Source organism: Aquarana catesbeiana, linkage group LG02 (genome assembly GCF_042186555.1).
Source record: "Aquarana catesbeiana isolate 2022-GZ linkage group LG02, ASM4218655v1, whole genome shotgun sequence".
Taxonomy (NCBI): Eukaryota; Metazoa; Chordata; class Amphibia; order Anura; family Ranidae; genus Aquarana; species Aquarana catesbeiana.
Genome location: NC_133325.1, coordinates 169,255,147 through 169,277,357, shown reverse-complemented (window position 1 = coordinate 169,277,357; position 22,211 = coordinate 169,255,147). Strand labels below are relative to the sequence as shown.

Here is a 22,211-nt window from a genome sequence, read left to right as displayed (position 1 = left end):
TGAGTAAAAAGGAAATCTGTACTTACTCGCCCGTGTAAGTACAGATCTCATTTTTACTCAATTATTATCTATTCAGCTATGCAGTCTCGATTTGAAAGTATGTTACTAACTATAAATCTATAGAGAGTTACTTTGTTATTTCTATTCCTACCAATGTTTACTACATTTATATCTATAGAACACTACACGATCGTTCTCAATGACATTAAGCCTCTGAAGAAGGATGACACAGTTCGAAACATGTCAGGCATCATTTTCCAGCATGTATTTTCGCTAGCCTACCTACGGTCTTGAGGCAGCTAAGTTTCATGCCTATGTTTTCTTGTACTGAGCGTATTTATTATTAATACTGCAATTTTATATGCTATTTTTTGTTACTGTGGATTTTATTGTATGTTACCAATAAATATATTTTTTACTCATCACCTGGTCTACCTTCTAAAATCCAGAGGGGTCACACCGTGCCTTAAACACCAGCTTTTTCTCTAGTGTTCCAACACAGGGTGCAGCTCTGGCAACAGGGAGGGGACACTGCAGCTGTCCCTATAGTGTCCTCCCTTTATGAAAACAGTGTGCCTGGGGCATCTGTCCCTCCTGTCTCTTCACTTCCTTTACCTTACCCTGGCCCTTTGAAAGAAAACATAGCAGCAGGAGAGAGCGAGAAAGTTAAGTATCAGTAGGTAGGGGTTTGTTCTGTCAAGAAAACTTGTAGCATTGTCCTAAGTGGGCAAAGGGGCAGAATATTAAGGTTATATGTATTGGATAGGTTGGGGTTATGGGTTGTATCAAGGAATTAGACTGTTCCCTCCCCAGGGGAGATGGACATGAAGGCTATGATCACCAGCACCACCACCCCTGGTGGATGTTTGACAGACGGGAAAGTGTAGGGCCACCTTACCTTAAGAGGCAGATGACAAGCCCACCCGGGATGACACTGTGATCTCCCCTCCTCCCTGCACTGTCAGAGCCAGAGCGCTGGATGTGGCTGCGGGTGAGCCGTCCATGGAGACCTCGCTCCGGGGTCATTCCTTCTCCTCCTGGCCGAACAGGAAGTGGGTCCCGAGACTCCCTGGCCAATCGGGTCCCAGGACCCGCGGCTGCTTCCTGATTGGCCCGGGAGGAGAATCAGGAAGACAATAGCAAAATATTAAATTGCTATTGTCACACAAGTGGGTGGGCTCGGGGGGCAATGCTCTGCGCACCAAGCCCACCCTTTTTTAAAGCCAATTAGAGCCTCAGGCTCTAATCATGTGCTTAATGAAAACAGGGTCCGGGCTCATGGATTAGGGGGTGGCACCCCTGCGCTCTGTATGGACGGGCTGCCACTGGTAGGTTTTGATTTCAGCATTATGATGAGGTTATTTGGTTAAGTTATTAAGTGACCTATACTTTCTCAGTGAGCAATTCATTTTTCAGGATTGACATGCATATAGCACATATTACAGTATTATCATTAAAAAATTGTGTGATCGAATAGTTATTATCGACACCACTGCATCAAAACAAAAATGCCAGTTTTCAGACACCAACAATAATAAAATTCAATCTTTAAAGAATAATGTAAAAATGGAACAAATAAACTATAAAGAATAAACTCTCAAAACATCTTTAAAACAGTATACAAACACTCATGAATCACCTATGTGAACAAACAGGAACAAGAGTTCAAGGTGGAGCAGTCTCTTGCAGCGTAGTCATGTCTGGTCCTCAGGACTACTCAAGATTTCAGCAGCAATATTAATCTTCTTATTAAATATCAATGAATATCATGAAAAACAGAGTGCATTCAACTTTTATAATAGGCACATGAACCGCTTCTACCTTGGACATCTGCTTCAATCTTCAGGATAGCTGGGCAAAGTAGGACCAGGGAGGCCAGAGGCAAGTTCTCTTCAGATCGTCATAAAGATTGTTGTATTATAATCTGAAGTTGGACAGTGCAAGTCTTAGAAAACTCAGTTCCTTAGTACAAAATATTTTACTATTCTTCTGGATCAGTTTGAAAGAGCTCTTCATGGTAAGTAAGAAAATGTTCCACTGCTTGATTCTGGTAAACCATGTTAGCAGCAATATTTGCAAACTGTTCTTTCTCTGGCCTCATCAACGTTGGTCCAAAGACGATGCCAATATTCTGAGTGGTCATACGGTTCTTCTCACTCTGATCCCTTACACTGGGAAGAAAACAGTAACAGATTATGGTCAGAAATATTCAAAACTATCAATTTCTGTAATATATTCATGCTGGCTTAGCAGATGTTTACATCTTGATACTATCATTATTATTAAACTATAATGTCTTCTTTATTATTAGTTGTTTTTACAGTGCCATCAGTTTGTGTCCCTGTAAAAAGTAGGAGCTAATGCAAGGGACAGTAGAACAAGCAACAGAATACAGAAAATTCACTAGTACATAAAGTTGTTCAGCAAAACACCGCAATCAGAAAAAAAAAGGATAGAGGACCCTACCTGTAAAAGCTTACAATCTAGAACAGTGCTTCTTAAAGTGGTTGTAAATCTCTGACATGAAATATGAACTAAGCACTTCCCTCAATGGTGTGTATTTGTCTCAACCTAGAGCACCAAGTCACTTCTGACACGTTTTCTTGACACCAAGAGAAAAAAGGTGACAGGGAGGGAGCTGCCTGTGATCGTCAGCCTCAGCTCTGTTACAGTGCGCTGTCTGAAGGTGGGGGAGGGGGTCTCTTTCCTCCAATCAGTTCTCACTGAACAGGTTGTAACTTCAGCTCCCGGCCCCCTGCTTTTCAGAGCTGAGAGATCCTGTGTAAATGCTGGACTAAACAAGTACAACTTACTGTATGTAGGAGGATTTTTTCTCTGTGTATCACCTGAGGCTAGTCATTTCACTGAGTATATGTGGGGGTTTACAACCACATTAAAGCGGAGTTCCACCCAAAAATGTAACTTCCACTTTAAGGGAAGGTGACCCCCTGACATGCCACATCATCTCTCCTCCCTCCCTCTCGGCAATCATCTGGGACACGTCACAGGTCCCAGATGATTGCCCGGCCAGTCACGGCGCGCGGCTCGCATATGCGCAGTGCGTGCCCGGCTGTGAAGCCACAGCCGGGCGCCCACAGTGAAAATGCCGGCACCACAGAGAGGAGGGGAAGACGAGCGGGGCTTTGTTCCCCTGCATCGCTGGATCCTGGGACAGGTAAGTGTCCAATTATTAAAAGTCAGCAGCTGCAGTATTTGTAGCTGCTGACTTCTAATTTTTTTTTTAAGAGGAACTCCGCTTTAAGCATAGGTCAGGATGTGTTTGTGATGGTCGCCACTTGACTGTGTAGAGAATATAAGGGTTGATTTACTAAAACTAGAGATTGCAAAATCTGGTGCAGCAAACAAGGTAGCCAATCAGCTTCTAACTTCAATTTGTTCAAATAAAACTGGAAGCTGATTAGTTTCTATGCAGAGCTGCACCAGTTTTTGCACTCTCTAGTTTTATTAAATCAACCTCATAACCTAGTTTGTCCCAATGCAAAATCAGTGTGTGGGCAGGGCTTTACCAGAAAGAAGGGGGAATCAATTCACGTTGGTAACTAAACTTTACTGTATAATGTAGAAATTGAATAATTACAGGAATAAGGCATTTTAAAGAAATGGTACCACATATGTTGTGGGTTACATGCTTCTTCAAACAGAAAGGTAACAACAAGGCACTTTTCCAATAGAAATATAATATAAACTTACATATTACAGAATACCTGAGGAGCACTTCCCTTTGGGAGCTATAGAATTACTGGGTCTACAGAGTTCCCCAAAGTCCTTGCAGTTTATTAAGCTGATGGTGGAAGACATTTCCAAGCAGCTGACAGAAGAGATACCTTCTAAGGGAAAACCTACTCTTTCCCTCCTCATCAGGTACCACTCCATAACACTGCTCTTACTCTCTCCCTAACAAGTAGAGCTCTATCTCTGACTTACTCCCACACTGTGGGCATGCCAATTCTGTGTCAAAAGGGCTGTCCAAATCTCAAGGGTTCAGCATACAATAGGAGATGCCAGCCTCCCCAAGATTGCCGCCTGGAGCCCATAATAGGAGACAAATTAGTCCCTAACGGCTTTCTGCCATCCTGGAGATCTATGTTTTCACATGGCATACTACCACAATCTGAGATATAGCCTATAAACAATGTGACAGCAAGCTAATATGACTTGTGAAGCAATTAAACTAATGTGACTGGCAGCAGAGACATGTATAAAGGACTACAGCACATGCACGTGTAAGGAATTTCACAGACAAGGCTGTGAGGGGAGGAAATCTTGACTTTAGTTGAAAATTTAAAAAAGAAAACAATTTATTTTGCTTGGCCTACAGAAATGATCAAGAGGACTTACAAGATGTTATACTGTACAGCCATTGTTATTTGTCTTGCTTGGCTTTGCTGACATTTGATAATAATGCACTTCTTGAGTCTCAGGACGGTAACAATTTATTTATGCAAGTTGAATTAACATGATTAGGAACCCCTAATCTAGAGAAAAACAAGGAACATATAAGTATTATATAGGCGCCCATGGGGTTGATTTACTAAAACCAGGGGGTGCAAAATGTGGTGCAGCTCTGCATAGAAACCAATCAGCTTCAGGGTTTTTTTTGTCAAAGCTTAATTGAACAAGCTGAAGTTAGAAGCTAATTGGCTACCATGCACAGCTGCAACAGATTTTGCACTCTCCAGTTTTAGTAAACCAACCCCAGTGTGTGCTTGTCAAAAAAGAAAAAACTGCGTACGAGTGACTGAAGAGAATAGCTTAGCTGAGACTGTATGCATTCCGAAGACAGAGGTGCACTTTAATTTTCAAGCATTAGAGGGCGTGCAATGTCATGTGGGAGGGAATTCCAGAGAACACATAGGGTATCTCAAGTACTGTATTACCCCTGCTCATAACATTTTAAAATGTTATTTTAAATTACTTCTACATCTGACCATTGGTGAAGTGTTCCTTTGACCAAACCCTTTTTTTAGGTTTTTGATAAAGTAGGAAGCAATTATTGCCATCTGTGTCCACACTGAGGATAGTTACCCTTTTTGTCCTTTTGCCCATTGCCACCAAAACAGAAAAAAATCAGAAATACAAAATGTTAATACAGCAACAGGACGTGAGTGAAAATCTTCCAATGGAAACACCTGTTCTGTGAAGTTTCCCTGCACTGCAGAAAGATATGGAAAAAAAAGAGGCATAAGGCAGAGATAGATAGATAGATAGATAGATAGATAGATAGATAGATAGATAGATAGATAGATAGATAGATAGTAGAGGACTGGGTGTGAATTGTGGATTAGATACTAAAATGTTTCATAATAATCAATAGAGAAGAACTCATGGAAGAATATCAATGTACTGTACTAACTGGTTTGCATTTAGGAGATTGATAATCTTGCAAAAGGAATTACGTTTAGTCACTTCCCCTGTGAACTCAAGAGACACTCTGATCCTGAATCATACCGGCTAACCTGGACAGCGTAGGGGTTTGTGTGCAGCAGCTGTTCTGAACCCAAGAGAAATGAAAATAATACTGGTTCAGGGAGGAAGTGGACAACAGATGACTCAATGCAAAAAATTAATCAGAGTACCAGGAATGTAACATTCACTAACTTAGCTTGTCGTGTAATCTGACAATATTTTGCATGCAATTACCTCTTACAGGCAGAAAATGAGTTGTACTGTACATTACAGACACACTCTAATGTAAAGATTACTACTAATACAGATAAGATAGTTTTTACGTTTCTTACCAATATGAATTATTCATTATGAAAAAAAAAAACATGGACTGCCAATTGCTGGTTGTCAGAGTCCAGAGAACTAATGCCAGTACACATGAACCACTGGTGAATATTGTGCAATAGAGTCACATTAAAAGAATGACTTATTTCCCTCTGCTTTTGTGAGGAAATTCAAAAAACACGACCTGTTTGGCATGACACAGGACAGGTTGAAATACCTCAGATTCAAAGCAAAGAGAAAAGTCAAAGTTCTCATGTACTTGTCTGTAACTTGGGTCAAATAGTCCAGCATGATAGCCAAACCAAAAGCACTTTCAGAAGGAGAGGTCAACACAAGCAGCAGCCATGTTCCTCTCATGACAAATTTTGTTTAATGACTTATATTTAACCCGCCTACACCAATTTTGTTGCACCAGACTAGAGAGCACCCAGGACCCATGTGACAGTACCAGTAACTTTCATTTTGTTCTCTGAAAAATCACAGGTATTTGGAGAGGAGTATCCGGCCACTGCACACCTCACCCAGCCATATGGTTAGCAGATAAAAGCAGCCTCAGCTCAAGCATGGCCTTGATGGAGTGAGCTGATATCTGATAACCATGGGGTCGGGTGAGGTGTGCAGCAGCCGGGACACTTCTCTTCATCTCCTCTGCGTGCTTTGAATCAGGACAGACTCATCTCCAGACTGCATCCTTAATAAACCGTGGCATCCACCTCACAGGACTTTGGTAGCCTGAGCGAGCGGGCCCCTAAGCAAAACCCAAGGTCACAATCATAGATAGTTGTTAGAAAATTAAAGCGGTTGTATACCCACAAACCAAAAAAAAAAAAAAAAAACAACAAAAAAAAATAACCTGTAAGGCAAAGGCATAATGAGCTATTACCTTAGAACGCGCTCCCTGCATCGCATCCCGGTCAACGCCAAGGGAGCTGACATTTTCCCCTCGGCGTTTCCTCCGGGTTCGCGGCTCTGGTGCTGTGAGTGGCTGGGGCCGCGATGACGTCACTCCCGCACATGCACGCGGGAGTCCTCAGTTCCAGCAAGATACCCCGGACCTTCATCGGACCTTCACTGCGCATGCGCCGCTGACGTCAGCGGCTGCATGCAGGGTGAATATCTCCTAAACCGTGGAGGTTTAAGAGATATTCATTTTACCAACAGGTAAGCCTTATTATAGGCTTACATGTAGGTAAAAATGTGAAAAAAAGGGGTCAGCAAACATTTTAACTGCCTCATCAACATAGAACAATGTAGAACTCTAATTTTTTTTGTTACTTTGGAAAAATTAGGGAAGTGTAAGTATTAGGTAAACCTTAAAGTAGAACTATAGGCAAAACTTTTTTTTCATTTTGGATAGAGCAAAGGAGGGTTATAACCCCTGTCAGATTTTTTTCCGCCATCTGCGTCCCATTGGGGAGATTTCCATTCCCATAACAAGCCAGTAAGTGAGGAGAAATCCCTGCAAATTAAAGGAATGCCTTGGGGCAGTTAAGTAGTTTAGCAAACGAAGACTGAGAGAGCTGACACCACTCAGTCTACAACAAAATGTGTTGTCAGTCCACAGGACTGAAGAGTGGAGTACATTTCTGGCAGATCAATTCTTCTACACTTGTAAGGTCTTTACAGGGATAAAACATGAGAAAATATGTATGTACTATTTATTTATATATATATATATATATATATATATATATATATATATATATATATATATATATATATATATATATATATATATATATATTATTTTTTTTTTTTTTTTTGCCCTGACATATGTTTTGAAACCTTTGGCAGTATTTTATGGCTACTTGTGTCCCCACTGGAGATACTTCCTTTATTTCCTATAAATACAAAGTTTAACAACTGTCATTAGAACAGGTGTTAAGGGGAAAGCATCCAAGTGAGTGGTGTTATTGGAACAGCTGTTCCAATAACACCTTTCAAAGGTGGTATGTCCACTAATGTTAGGGGAAATATCTGCCTAATCAATAACTTTAGCAGCATTTATCCAAATGATGGAAAGTAATATTCAGCACATATTCAGGGGCAGAGATGTAGGAACCCTTCCTTTTATTTTTTTAATTATTTTTATTTAGAATTTTCTTGGAAAGTAAGAAAAGCAAGAGACATAGGTGGTCACACACACAGGGCCAACAGTTAGTACAAACCATGAACCTGTGTCCTGAAGTAACTAACACTACTACTACCGACTACTAGATACTACTAGCTAAACCAACCCCCTCCAATGCAAAATCCCCCTTGTACCCAGACAATCTACAGGTATGTAAGTACTGAGTTTTCTCATATTCAGATATCAAAAGTAGGACATGAAGCAATCGCATAGTACATTAGAACAGAGAGGCAGAAGGATTACATACAGAAAAACAAATCCCCTCTGGGCATACTGAGAAAATCTGGATTAGTTAGATAAAGGAAATAATAAAAGTTTCAACTTTCACTGCAGTATTTACCATGTAGACATTTCTTCGTCTGGTTCACAACCCTTCATCCGCTTTGCTATGAAGTTAGTTTTAATGTGTGTAGAGCTGCAGTTAGAAATACCAGGCTAGGTATATAAATAAACGTAGTATATAGATGCTACCCTACGGTAGAAGAGGACGCTAACCAAGCCTGCCACACCTTATCAAAATTTCTTAGTACATCCCCTTGAGAGATATGTGGCACGATAAAATGGGATCATGGGGGGCGCATGCGCGGCCGGCGATGAAGATGGACGCTCACTAAAGTAGCTCCGGACCCGCTCCTTCCATTTCTGGACCCTGCTACACAACGCTAGCCTCACAAGATCCAGGATCCACTGAAAAAAGACCCCGGAACTCCCCAGACACCTCATGGGGAAAATAGGTTCCCAGCGACAAGGATATCAGGGGTTCGTCCCGCCTCCAACCTCCCGGCCGGCTCAAAGCATGGAGCGGTTCCTGTATAGGCCGCAATCCCCGGCCTCAATTAGCCAGACGGCCACAGCGCTCGCCGCGGAACGAACGGCAGACACGGGGACCACATCATCGGATCGCTACCCATACAGTCCCCTATCCCAAGAGGCACCTTCCTCTGCACAGCAACAAAGAAGGGAGACTCCACATGAGAACTACAAGGAAACAGGAGAGCAAGCTGCAGACCTCCTTGCTGACCATCCTGCATTACTCACAGGTACCTCCATCTCTACCCCTCAACCCCCAGACAGTTCAGCCACAGTTACAGTCGCGGTGCTTGACTTTAAATTACAGTCCTTGCTGCAAGATCTGACCCGCAACTTTACAGTAGCAGTGGGGAAATTGGCTCAGGAGCTACGAGGGGAAATTGATCAACTTGGCGACCGAACAGATACTTTAGAATCTAAATTTGATGAACTGGTGAAATACGTACACGTACTTGAAGAAGACAACGTGTCACTCAAACAAAACATGTTCCAGGTCCAATCACAGCAGGAGGACCTTGAGAACAGGGAGACACGCCAAAACGTGAGAATCCGCGGTATTCCAGAAACAGTCCCTGATAAAGAAATACGTCCCTACCTTCTGGGACTGTTTGTCACTATGGCTCCACATATTCCAGATATAGACTGGAGACTGGACAGGGCTCATAGGTCCCTGGCCCCGAAACCACCCCCAGGCACTAACCCAAGAGATGTAATCGCTCGCTTCCATTATTATGAAAGCAAAGAAGCTCTCATGACGGCCACGCGAAATAAACATCGCATCGAATACAAAGGAGCTAAACTCCAAATATACAGTGACCTATCTCCCATCACTCTCGCCAAAAGACGTGACCTAAGGCCAGTGACCACGCACCTACAACAACACCAAGTTGCCTACAGATGGGGTTTCCCCTTCCGCCTCTCAGCCTCAAAGGATGGCACTCAATACTCAATGCGAGCCCTACACGAGTGTGAGGCCTTTATCCGTAACTTGGGTTTACCGCCTATCCCTGAGGAAGATCTGCCCCCACCACCATTGAACATGGTACCTGGCCCCCTTCAACCAATCACAGCCATCTGGACCCCGGTTCGTCGGAGACGTCAAAGAAATTTTTCAACCCCTCAACGCCTAGCCTCAACTAAACTGCCTACCTGAACTCACCCCACATAAGGAGAGACAGCTCTTCAACGTTTCACCCCTGTTTCTTCTTACGCCGTCTTCCTCGATAATATGGGGATTGAGTGGCGGCATTACCCAGATATCCGCAGAGAGAGACCTCCACACTCCAGTCCTTGATGGCCTAGGTTAACGGCAATTGTTACAGTTTTGGACTTTAAATCCCTAGCCGTGGAGGCCCCTTCTCTCTCACTTCGCTTTTTTTTTTTTTTTTTTTTCTTTTTTTCTCACTTTTCCTATTTTTTTCTCCCCCAAAAAATCTAAAGTTTAAAGGTGACATACATACTACTTTTTCCTTTTGGAGGGAGCGGGAACCATCGCTGACCGACATGCCCCTCTACAGGTCTTTGGCTGCTAGCCAAGTCCTCCTGAAGTTTTTTTCATCTTCAGGCTTACAAAAAGTTTTCTTTTTGATGTTGTTGTTACTATTATTTTTTTATGGACTTTTTTTTGCAGTCCATACCCTTTCTTTTTATTTGTCTTTTTCTTTTTTTTTTAAACATAGGCCTTTTTTTGGCCTGAACACACACTTGACTTTTGCTGGTTATTGTGTTAATATATATTTGCTTACTGTCTATATGCTAAGATATGCAAAGATCTTACAGATTAATCTACATAAGTTAAACATACTGCTGCTTAATACTAAGATTTCACTGGCAATAGATTACTTGTCCTCCTTATGGCTCTGAAGGTCTTCTCATGTAACGTGAAGGGCTTAAACTCCATTCACAAACGCTGGCTAGCCTTGAAGGAATTCAGAGCCTCTGGAGCCGATGTGGTCATGATTCAGGAGACGCATTTCCGACCGGGAGGCTCCTTTAAGTTCGCCTCTAAATTATTCCCCACCTCATTTGTAGCCTCCGACCCATCTGGGAAGGCAGGAGTAGCAATTTTGTTTAAAAAATCATGCCCTATAAAAGCAACTGATGCCAAACTAGACTCCCAGGGACGATATGTGATCCTGAACTGTGTCCACCTGAAAACAAAACTTAAGATTGTTAATATATATGCACCTAACTCTGGACAGATAGGTTTCCTCACTAAGGTTCTAGAAGAGGTACAAACTTCTCCCCATCCGTTCACGATTATAGGTGGAGATTTCAACATGTGTATGTCCGCTAACAAAGATAGACTAAACCTCCTCCAAAATACCCCCCCAACTCAAGCTTACAGACTATCTACCTCTTTCCGCAAATTAATCCGTACCCATAACCTCTTTGACTCTTGGAGAATAAAACATCCAGTTGGTAAACAATTCACTTTCTACTCCCCTCCGCACAAAGGGTACTCTCGTCTAGATTATTTCCTACTCTCTGCACCCCTGCTATCCCACTTAGTCGCATCTGAAATTGGCCCAATTACATGGTCTGACCACGCACCCATAACTTTAGATATATCCCTACACGCATCATCCCCTAGATCTTGTCATTGGAGACTTAACGAATCTCTTCTGAAAAACGAAAGCATTAAACAAAGCCTCCAATCGAAATTGATTGAATATTTTGAGTTAAACGAGGGCTCTGTCTCAGACACCTCCATATTATGGGAAGCCCACAAGGCCTTCTTCAGAGGTGAGTGCATCTCTGCCGGATCGCATAGGAAGCGTGACTCACTCCAACAAAAATCTGACTTATTGACTCAACTGCGGTCGGCCGAGGCACATTTACTTCAAGCCCCCACAACCTCCCGTTTAAGGGAGGTGATAAACATCCGTAACAAAATTAAATCCTTAGATATGCATAAAATCTCCAAGGCCATTCTATGGTCAAGACAGAAGTTTTACGAATATGCTGACAAGCCCCACAGAATGTTAGTGAACAAGCTGAAACCGCGTCCAAGCCTTTCTATTCCTGACCACTTAACACAACCGGACGGAACCCCCACTTATTGCCCCAAAAACATGTCTAAAGTCTTTGGAGATTTCTACAACAAATTATACAACTGTTTAAGCTCGGACCCACATACCCAATTCTCACAAAAGAAATTCGACTCATTTATCTCATCTTTGAAATTCCCACAAATATCACCTGATCAGCGCGCCTCATTAAACGCCCCCATAACCACTGAAGAATTAAGCCAAGTGACTAAACTACTCCCCCTACACAAATCCCCAGGCCCAGATGGACTTCCCTACTCATATTACAAAACCTTCCTTCCTATACTAGCTCCACACATGTTAAATCTATATGCCTCCTTACTAAAAGGTATAACACCCCATCCCCAATTTCTTCATGCTCACATCATAGTTATACCAAAACCTGACAAAGACCCTTCTATCCCTGACAACTATCGTCCCATAGCCCTGCTCAATTCCGATTACAAAATCTTCACCAAAACTCTAGCGATCAGACTCTCAAAAATCTTACCATCTCTGATAAATAGAGATCAGGTTGGATTTGTCCCTCTGAGACACGCAGGGGACAACACTAGACGCACCATAGATCTTATCGATTTACTAACCAAAACTAAAACTCCGGCAGTAATACTCAGCTTAGATGCACAGAAAGCATTTGATCGCCTTAGCTGGCCTTTCATGTTTGCGATTCTGACCAAATATGGTTTCTCAGGTCCCTTCATACAGGCCCTTAGATCTTTATATTCACACCCCACTTCCCAAGTACAACTTGCGTCCTTCCTGTCTTCCACATTCCCCCTCAGCAACGGTACTAGACAAGGTTGCCCCCTATCACCCCTACTTTTCATACTCAGTTTAGAACCCCTAGCTACAACAATACGCGTAAGCCCCTCCGTTACAGGAGTACGTCTACGTCAGTCAGAATATAAACTATCTCTCTTTGCTGACGATATTCTTTTAACACTGACCCAACCACACACGTCCCTACCCTCGCTACATAAAATCCTACACACGTTCAGTGAAATATCAGGGTTTAAAATCAACACCACCAAAACAGAAGCCCTTCCCATAAATATTACATCATCTAATCTGACCATCCTCAAACAAAAATACAATTATCATTGGAGCTCTACATCCTTAAAATATTTAGGTGTCCGAATTACAACATCATATTCCTCATTATATAAGGCGAATTTTCCTCCCCTATTCCAAGAAATTAACAGTTTGCTAAATCATTGGACCGCTTTGCCCATCTCCCTCCTGGGTCGTATAAATATACTTAAAATGTCTATCCTTCCCAAACTACTGTATTTGTTTGAGACACTCCCAGTGGCAATACCAATGCCCCAACTGAAAAATCTTCAAAGGAGAAGTATCCGTTTTATCTGGAACAACGCCTCACATAGGGTGGCGGGCTCGGTGGTCCTGGCACGCAAACTTAAAGGGGGCCTAGGTGCTCCTGACTTCGTTAAATACTATTACGCTTCTCACTTAAGGGTCCTCACTTCGTGGACCAATAGAACTGCCCCAAATAGATGGGCGGACATTGAGATGAGCATAACATCCCCAGTACACCCGTGCTACATGCTCTGGCCGTCCACGGACAAATATATGCCCCAACTGAGATCCCTATGCTTAGCTCCAATGCTCTTCACACTGGCAATATGGAAGAAATGCTCCACTAAATACTCCCTATCATCCACATGCTCACCCCTCACCAATATCCTTTTTAACCCAGACATACCAGATAGCTTGTCCTATGAACGCATGTTGCCCTGGACTAAGGCCGGGATTTTCCAGCTACGACATCTAGTCAACCCAGCCACGAGACATCTGTTGTCCTTTGAGGACCTCCACAAACAACATCAATTACCCAAAACAATATTTTACTCATATCTCCAAATCAGACACTTCTTCTCTATCAAAAATCCCACACTATCTCTAGATAAACCAAGCCAATTTGAATTGCTTTGCGCTACAGGCCCTCACGAACCCCAATTGATATCCACAATCTACAAAATACTCCATGAGGCCACCCCCCTAAAAATAGACACACACCACTACATGAAGAAATGGTCACAGATTCTCCAACACGACATATCTATCTTGGACTGGGATAGGATTTGGACCTCCATTTCCAAAAGCTCCAGATGCATCTCTCACAAAGAAATAGGCTACAAAGTACTTATGTTTTGGTATAAAACTCCAGAAAAACTACACGCAGGAGATCCGTCTAATTCCCGACTATGTTGGAGATGTAACAAGACAATAGGTACCCATCTTCATATCTTTTGGGAATGCTCTCTGGTTACACAATTCTGGGAGCAGATCCAAAAAATACTAGAGAAGCTGGTGGAGATCCTCGTTCCCCTGGATCCCATATATTATATACTAGGTCTTCCTTACCAAGGCCTCCACAGAGCAAAGCAGAGACTGATGTCATACGTATTATTAGCAGCTAAGAAAACTATCCCTAAGCTATGGTTATCCACTTCCCCCCCTACCTTACAGCATACTTTAACCATCTTAAGAGATATACGTAGAATGGAACATCTAACTGCCATAGTTGAAGATTCCCTACAGAAATTTTCTCTCATCTGGCAAACATGGGATGTCTATGATAATAACAACATGACAACAGAAATGAGATGAAAAGGCAGACATATATAGTAATGTACATTTTCTATTCTCTCGAGCTATAAGTGTTTTAATTTTTTGATTATGGAATTCTTCCTTAGCATGACTTCCAGTCCCTTGGGACAAGTGATGTACTCATAGTAACACCGCTTAATTATTATCCAAAGGTCTTTGCCATGTGTTATTTTCAATCCTAAAAATATAATGTAAAGTTCCCCTAAAATCCCTGATAAGGTTATGTACTTTTGATAGACAGTATTGAAGCCTTCTGTTCTCTTTTTCTTTTATTTTCTATATTCTGAATGTGACTTTAACGATATTATAATTGTCATGCAAAAATGTTAAATAAACAATTTAAAAAAAAAAAAAAAAAAAATGGGATCATGGAGTTCACCAAACCCTTCTAACTAGACAACGTAGGGGCAACAGTTTTTTCTAATTCAAAAGAATGGCCTTACGGGCATAGAAAAGCAGGATATTGAGTAGCGTTCTGTGGGCCCTTGAAGGCACTACCGCCTCCACTAGATCAAGTGGACACACTAACGCAGTTACAGGAACACGTACAACTAGGACCTCCACAATACAGTTAGTGACTTCTGCCGCGTACACACGATCGGACTTTATGGCATACTTGGTCATTCTTTCTGCCGGACTTTCCGGCGGACTACCGCCGGACTTTCTGAATGGACGGACTTGCCTACACACGACCGGACTTTTTGGCAGGCTAAGTCCGCCCGTCTTTCCGACGGACTTTCGCCGGAGTTATGGCGGACTTTCAGAATGAACGGACTTGCCCACACATGGACAAGTCCGTTCATTTTGAACGTGACTCGGGTACGACGGGACTAGAAAAGGAAGTAAATCTCGCTGCTTTTATATAGGCGGGGACCCCGCCCCCTTATGCCATCACAGTCCCTGGGCATGCTGGGACTGTGACGTTTCAGGGGGCGTGGTCACCGGGTGATGTTGTCCACGCCTCCTAAAACGTCACGATTTTTCACTGATCACTGCATTGGTGTCATTTTTGACTGAAATAAGTGTTAGGGCAGTTAGTAGTAGCCCTCGTTAGGTCTAGGTTACCCTCCTAAACCCCCCTAATAAAGGTTTAACCCCTTGATCGCCCCCCAGTTAACCCTTTCACCCCCTGTCGCCAGTGTCACTAATCGATCGCTGTATTAGTTTCACCATCAGGTTTTTATAGCGTCAGGTACCCCCATATATACTACCTAATCAAGGTTTTAACCTTTTAACCCCCTGATTGCCACCTAGTTAACCCTTTGACACCATGTCACCAATGTCACTAATCGTTCGCCGTATTTGGGTGACGCTAGTTAGCCAGTTAGGTGATTAGTTTCACCATCAGGTTTTTATAGCGTCAGGTACCTCCATATACTACCTAGTTAACCCTTTCACCCTCTGTCACCAGTGATCACCGTATTAGTGTTACGGGTGATGCTGGTTACTTATTTTGTTTTTTATAGCATCAGGGCACCCGCCATATATTATCCAATAAATGTTTAACCCCCTGATCACTCGGCAGGTGATATCAGTTAGGTTTTAGCATCAGTCAGGGTCTGCGTCGCCCCAGGCAGTGTTAGATTAGTGCCAGTAGCGCTAACACCCACGCACGCACACACCAAACACCTTCCTTAGTAGTATAGTGTCTGAACTAATCGATATCTGATCTGATCAGATCTATACTAGCGTCCCCAGTAGTTTAGGGTTCCCAAAAATGCAGTGTTAGCGGGATCAGCCCAGATACCTGCTAGCACCTGCGTTTAGCCCCTCCGCCCAGCCCACCCAAGTGCAGTATCAATCAATCAATCACTGTCCCTTACAAAAACACAACACACAAAACTGCAGCATTTGCAGAGTCCGGCCTGATCCCTTCAAATCTAACAGGTTTTTTTTTTAGCATTTGAATCAGTCGCTGACAGTCAGGAGCTCTTTTCCCTGTGAGTCTCACTAGTGTACCAGTAAATTTAGAGACCAAAATGTCAAATCGAAGGTACACTAGTGAAGAGGCCTACACGTTTCTGAGCATGACAGATACTGAAGAGAAAGTCACTCATCTGTCAGATTCAGGCTCAGAATACGATCCTGTAGACAGCAGTGGCACCCTGACAGATAGCTCTGATGACAGAGTTGTGGTCCCTGCCAAGGTCAGGCGTACCCGACCCCGTTCTTCTGCTGTCACTGAGGTGCAAGAACCGCAGGGCTCTCGTATGGAGCAGAGAGCCAGCACTAGTGCCGCTCATCCTTCTGGTGAACTGGCAAGCAACAGCGGCCTAGTACACCCTGATCAAAGTCAAACCAGCACTGCAGTAACACGTGGTGACGTGGCGAGTCCCATAAGTGCAGTTCAAGCTGGTGAGGTGGCAAGCACAAGTAGTGTCCCGCAGCCACCAAGAAGACAAAATAGGCCCGTCGAGCCCATAGTGCCCTTCCTGGTGCATTTGCCAATCCTAATTGGGGACTCACCACTTCTGCAGCACCCGTACTTCCCCCATTCACTGGCCAACCCGGAATTCAGGTAGAAACAATTGATTTTACGTCACTTGATTTTTATTCGCTGTTTTCCATGGAAGATCTCTGTAGATCTATTGTGGACCAAAGCAATTTGTATGCTGGTCAATTCATTGCCGCTAATCCCCATTTGACCCTTGCCAGAGATTGGAAACCTATTACGGTTTCCGAATTTAAGACCTTTCTGGGCCTATCCCTCCTCATGGGCATAACTAAAAAGAGTGAGTTGCAGTCATATTGGTCCACTGACCCAATATATGTGTTCTCTGCCTCCATGACCAGGGCACGATACGAGCAGATCTTGCGGTTCATGCACTTCAATGACAATGAAATCTGTCGTCCCCGGGGTGACCCTGGATACGGTTGGCCCTACAAGATTCGGCCCCTCATAAACCACTTCAACCGACAGTTTGCAGCCTTGTTTACTCCCCATCAAGCTGTCTGCATTAATGAGTCCCTGATTAAGTTTTCTGGATGCTTGTCTTTCAAACAGTATCTTCCCAGCAAGCGTGCCAGATATGGGGTCAAGATGTATAAGCTCTGTGACAGGGCAACAGGCTATACATATAGTTTTATGGTTTACAAGGGAAGAGATAATCACGTAGAGCCGGAAACTGTTCAGATTACATAGGGAGCGCTGGTAAGATTGTGTGGGACTTGGTGTCACCCTTATTCGGAAATGGATACCTCTTGTATGTGGACAATTATTATACGAGCGTGCCACTTTTTAGTCACTTGTTTGATCACGGAATTGGCGCATGTGGCACTGTGCGAACTAATCACCGGGGCTTACCCCAGTGGCTTGTAGATTCCCATCTTAGGCTGGGGGAGAGAGCCTGCTTGAAGTGTAATAATTTGCTCGCTGTGAAGTGGAGGGATAATCGGAATGTTTTTGTTCTGTCCTCCAAATTCGGTCCAAATTCCTATGGCGAGAAACCCTTCTGTGTCCACGAACATAACCTTAATTTGGGAGGGGTGGACCTCAACAATCAGTTGTTGGCGCCATACCTAATTGCCCGTAAGGCCAGGCGCTGGAACAAAAAAGTGTCTGTTTATTTATTTCAATTGGCTCTGCTGAATGCTTTTGTGCTATTTCAAAGCTTCAGGACGAACTGGATCCTTCATTAAATTCCAGGAAGAGATCATCAAAGCCCTTCTGTTTCCAGACGGTGCTGTGGCCCAACTTCCCAATCCAAATGCAGTAAGCCGGCTGCATGGGAGGCATTTTCCGTATGTCCTCCCTTGTGCGCGGATATAGGCGTGACACCTGCTATTATTGTCCCTCCTGTCCTGACCATCCTGGTCTTTGCATTGGTGAATGTTTTGAACGCTACCACACACTAGTGGAGTATTAGTGTAGGGTACAGCACTGCACAGACTAGGATACACTTTCACAGGGTCTCCAAAGATGCCATCGCATTTTGGGAGACCTGAACCTGGAACTGAACTGTTACAACCGTTACAGTTACAAATAAAAGTGTAAAAAGAAAAAAAAAAGTTAAAAAATATATATAAAAAAAAAAAAAATAGTTGTCGTTTTATTGTTCTCTCTCTCTCTCTCTCGCTCTATTGTTCTGCTCTTTTTTACTGTATTCTACGATGCAATGTTTTATTGTTACTATGTTTTATCATGTTTGCTTTTCAGGTATGTAATTCTTTTATACTTTACTGTTTACTGTGTTTTATTGTTAACCATTTTTTTGTTTTCAGGTACGCCATTCAGCTGCAGCACTGATTTATTTATCTTGACAGCAACAATGTTTGCTCCCATGATACGTAAATCAGTGACTCCAGCGCTGTAGAAGGTGATTTCACCATCACAGTTAAAAAAAAAAGAGCATATATGCCGAAGCATGGGGGCAGGGGTGGAGGGGCGATTTGCCCCTAACATTAGGGGTGGATTGCCCCCATGCTTCGGCATATATTTTTTAGGCACAGATTGCGTTAAAAAATGTTTTATTTTTACTATGTTTTATTGTATTTGCTTTGCAGGTATGGTAAGTCTTACTGCTATACTGTAATGTTACTTTGTTTTATTGTTAACCATCATTTGCTTAGCAGGTACGCCATTCAGCTGCAGCACTGATTTATTCATCTTGACAGCAACAGCGTTTGCTCCCACGATACATAAATCAGTGACTCCAGCGCTGTAGGAGGTGATTTCACCACCACAGTTAAAAAAGAAATGGTGCATGTATGCCCATCATTAGAAGTGGGTGGATGAAGGGAGGTATTCTAATGGTGGGCATACCCACTGATCAATCTCTTCTTTTCGTTCAGCCCACGGGCTGCATGAAAAAAAGAACATTACAATATATGCCCAACAAGGACCAACAAGGTACTGGTATGTTGCTGGACTTTGAGTGGTTATACCAGAATGATGTCTGCAAGTTTAGGTATCATCTTGATATCATTCTTTTCAGCCAGCGGTTTGTTTTCATGTAAAAGCAATCCTAGTGGCTAATTAGCCTCTAGATTGCTTTTACAAGCAGTGGGAGGTAACGCCCCCCACCATCTTCCATGGTTTTCTCTGGCTCTCCTGTCCCAAAAGGGAACCTGAGAATGTAGCTGGTGGTTTTGCCAGCTGACCTCAGAGCTGATCATAGACCAGAATGGCTCCAATCATCACTATGGCCTAAGAAACCGGAAGCTACGAGCATTTCATGACTTTCACTGGATATAAACAGCGACATTGGGAAATTGGGAAAGCATTTTATCACACCGATCTTGGTGTGGTCAGATGCTTTGAGGGCAGAGGAGAGATCTAGGGTCTAATAGACCCCAATTTTTTCAAAAAAGAGTACCTGTCACTACCTATTGCTATCATAGGGGATATTTACGTTCCCTGAGATAACAATAAAAATGTTTTAAAAAAAATGAAAGGAACAGTTTAAAAATATAATAAAAAAATCAAAATAAATAATTACATTTTTAAAAAAAAGGCAAAGGCGAACGCAAGCGTCGGTCTGGTGTCATATCTAAACAGCAATTGCACCATGCATGTGAGGTCTGCAGATCTAAAATGGTAACCTGTAAAAATGTGTGCAGTCGCCGCTGCACGTTTGTGTGCAATTTTAAAGCATGTCGTGTTTGGTATCCATGCACTCGGCATAAGATTATCTTTTTTATTTCATCAAACCTTTGGGCAATATAGTGTGTATTAGTGCATTAAAAAAGTGTGTTTTTTCCAAAAAAATTGCGTTTGAAAAATCGCTGAGCAAATACTGTGTGAAAAAAAACACCCACCATTTTAATCTGTAGGGCCTTTGCTTTAAAAAATATATAATGTTTGGGGGTTCAAAGTAATTTTCTTGCAAAAAAAAAATATTTTTTCATGTAAACAAAAAGTGTCAGAAAGGGCTTTGGCATCCCCCTTGTCAAGTGATTAGAAGAGTGGGTGATGTGTGACATAAGCTTCTAAATGTTGTGCATAAAATGCCAGGACAGTTCAAAACCCCCTCCCCCAAATGACCCCTTTTTGGAAAGTAGACAGCCCAAGCTATTTGCTGATAGGCATGTTGAGTCCATGGAATATTTTATATTTTGTCACAAGTTTCAGGAAAATCCCATTCTTTTTTCTTTGCACAAAGTTGTCACTAAATGATATATTGTTCAACCATGGCATTGTTATATGTGGAATTACACCCCAAAATACATTCTGCTGCTTCTCCTGTGTACGGGGATACCACATGTGTAAGACTTTTTGGGAGCCTAGCCGCGTACAGGAACCTGAAAACCAAGCACCGCCTTCAGGCTTTCTAAAGGCGTAAGATTGTGATTTAACTCCTCACTACCTATCACAGTTACGGAGGCCCTGAAATGTCCAGATAGCACAAACCCCCCAAATGAACCCATTTTGGAAAGTAGACACCCCAAGGTATTTGCTAAGAGGCATAGTGAGTATTTTGCAGATCTCATTTATTTTTGAAAATGAAGAAAGAAAAGAACATTTTTTTTTTTCTTTTTTCAATTTTCAAAACTTTGTGACAAAAAGCGAGATCTTCAAAATACTCAACATGCCTCTCAGCAAATAGCTTAGGGTGGCTACTTTCCAAAATGGGGTCATTGGGGGGGGGGGGGGTGTGCTATCTGGGCATTTCATGGCCTCCGAAACTGTGATAGGTAGTGAGGAGTGAAATCAAAAATGTACGCCCTTAGAAATCCTGAAGGCAGTGCTTGGTTTTCGGAGTCCTGTTCACAGTTAGACTACCAAAAAGTCCCACACATGTGGTATCCCCGGACTCAGGAGAAGCAGCAGAATGTATTTTGGGGTGTAATTCCACATATAACCATGCCATGTTTGAACAATATATCATTTAGTGACAACTTTGTGTAAAAAAAAAAAAACTGTAATTTTCCCGCAACTTGTGGCAAAATAAAAAATATTCCATGGACTCAACATGCCTCTCATCAAATGGCTTGGGGTGTCTACTTTCCAAAATTGGGTCATTTGGGGGGTTTTGTGCTATCTTGCCATTTTATGGCCTTCGAAACTGTGATAGGTAGTAAGGAGTGAAATCAATAATTTATGCCCTTAGAAATTCTGAAGGCGATGATTGGTTTTCGGGGTCCAGTACGCGGCTAGGCTCCCAAAAAGTCTCACACATGTGGTATCCTCGTACTCAGGAGAAGCAGCAGAAAGTATTTTGGGGTGTAATTCCACATATAATCACGCCATGTGTGAGCAATATATTTAGTGACAACTTTGTGTAATTAGTTTTTTTTGTCATTTTTCAATCACTTGTGACAAAAAAATAAAATATTCAATGGGCTCAACATGCCTCTCAGCAATTTCCTTGGGGTGTCTACTTTCCAAAATGGGGTCATTGGGGGGGGGGGGGGGGTTGTACTTCCCTGCCCTTTTATCACCTCAAGAAATGAGATAGGTAGTCATAAACTAAAAGCTGCGTAAATTCCAGAAAATGTACCCTAGTTTTTAGACGCTATAACTTTTGCGCAAAGCAATAAATATATGCTTATTGACATTTTTTTTACCAAAGACATGTGGCTGAATACATTTTAGCCTAAATGTATGACTAAAATTGAGTTTATTAAATTTTTTTATAACAAAAAGTAGAAAATATCATTTTTTTTTTCAAAAATTTTTGGTCTTTTTCCATTTATAGCGCAAAAAATAAAAATCGCAGAGGCAATCAAATACCATCAAAAGAAAGCTCTATTTGTTGGAAAAAAAGGACGCAAATTTTGTTTGGGTACAGCATTGCATGACCACAAAATTACCAGTTAAAGCAGCGCAGTGCCAAATTGTAAAAAGTGCTCTGGTCATTGAGCAGCCAAATCCTCCAGGGCTGAAGTGGTTAATGAGG

At 42.4% G+C, this 22,211-nt stretch overlaps 1 protein-coding gene across 6 annotated transcripts in view; it reads right to left on the bottom strand.

The window, feature by feature from the left end:
- Nucleotides 1-1,529: 1,529 nt before the first annotated feature.
- The window catches only part of ARHGAP9 (Rho GTPase activating protein 9), a 212,908-nt gene continuing 192,226 nt past the window's right edge, over nt 1,530-22,211 (bottom strand). For all 6 annotated transcript variants that reach the window (XM_073613794.1, XM_073613796.1, XM_073613797.1 and 3 more), the window contains one exon: nt 1,530-2,171. In XM_073613794.1, coding sequence (XP_073469895.1) covers nt 1,982-2,171 — 190 coding nt within the window. In that variant the 3' untranslated portion in view covers nt 1,530-1,981. The remainder of the gene's footprint in view (nt 2,172-22,211) is intronic.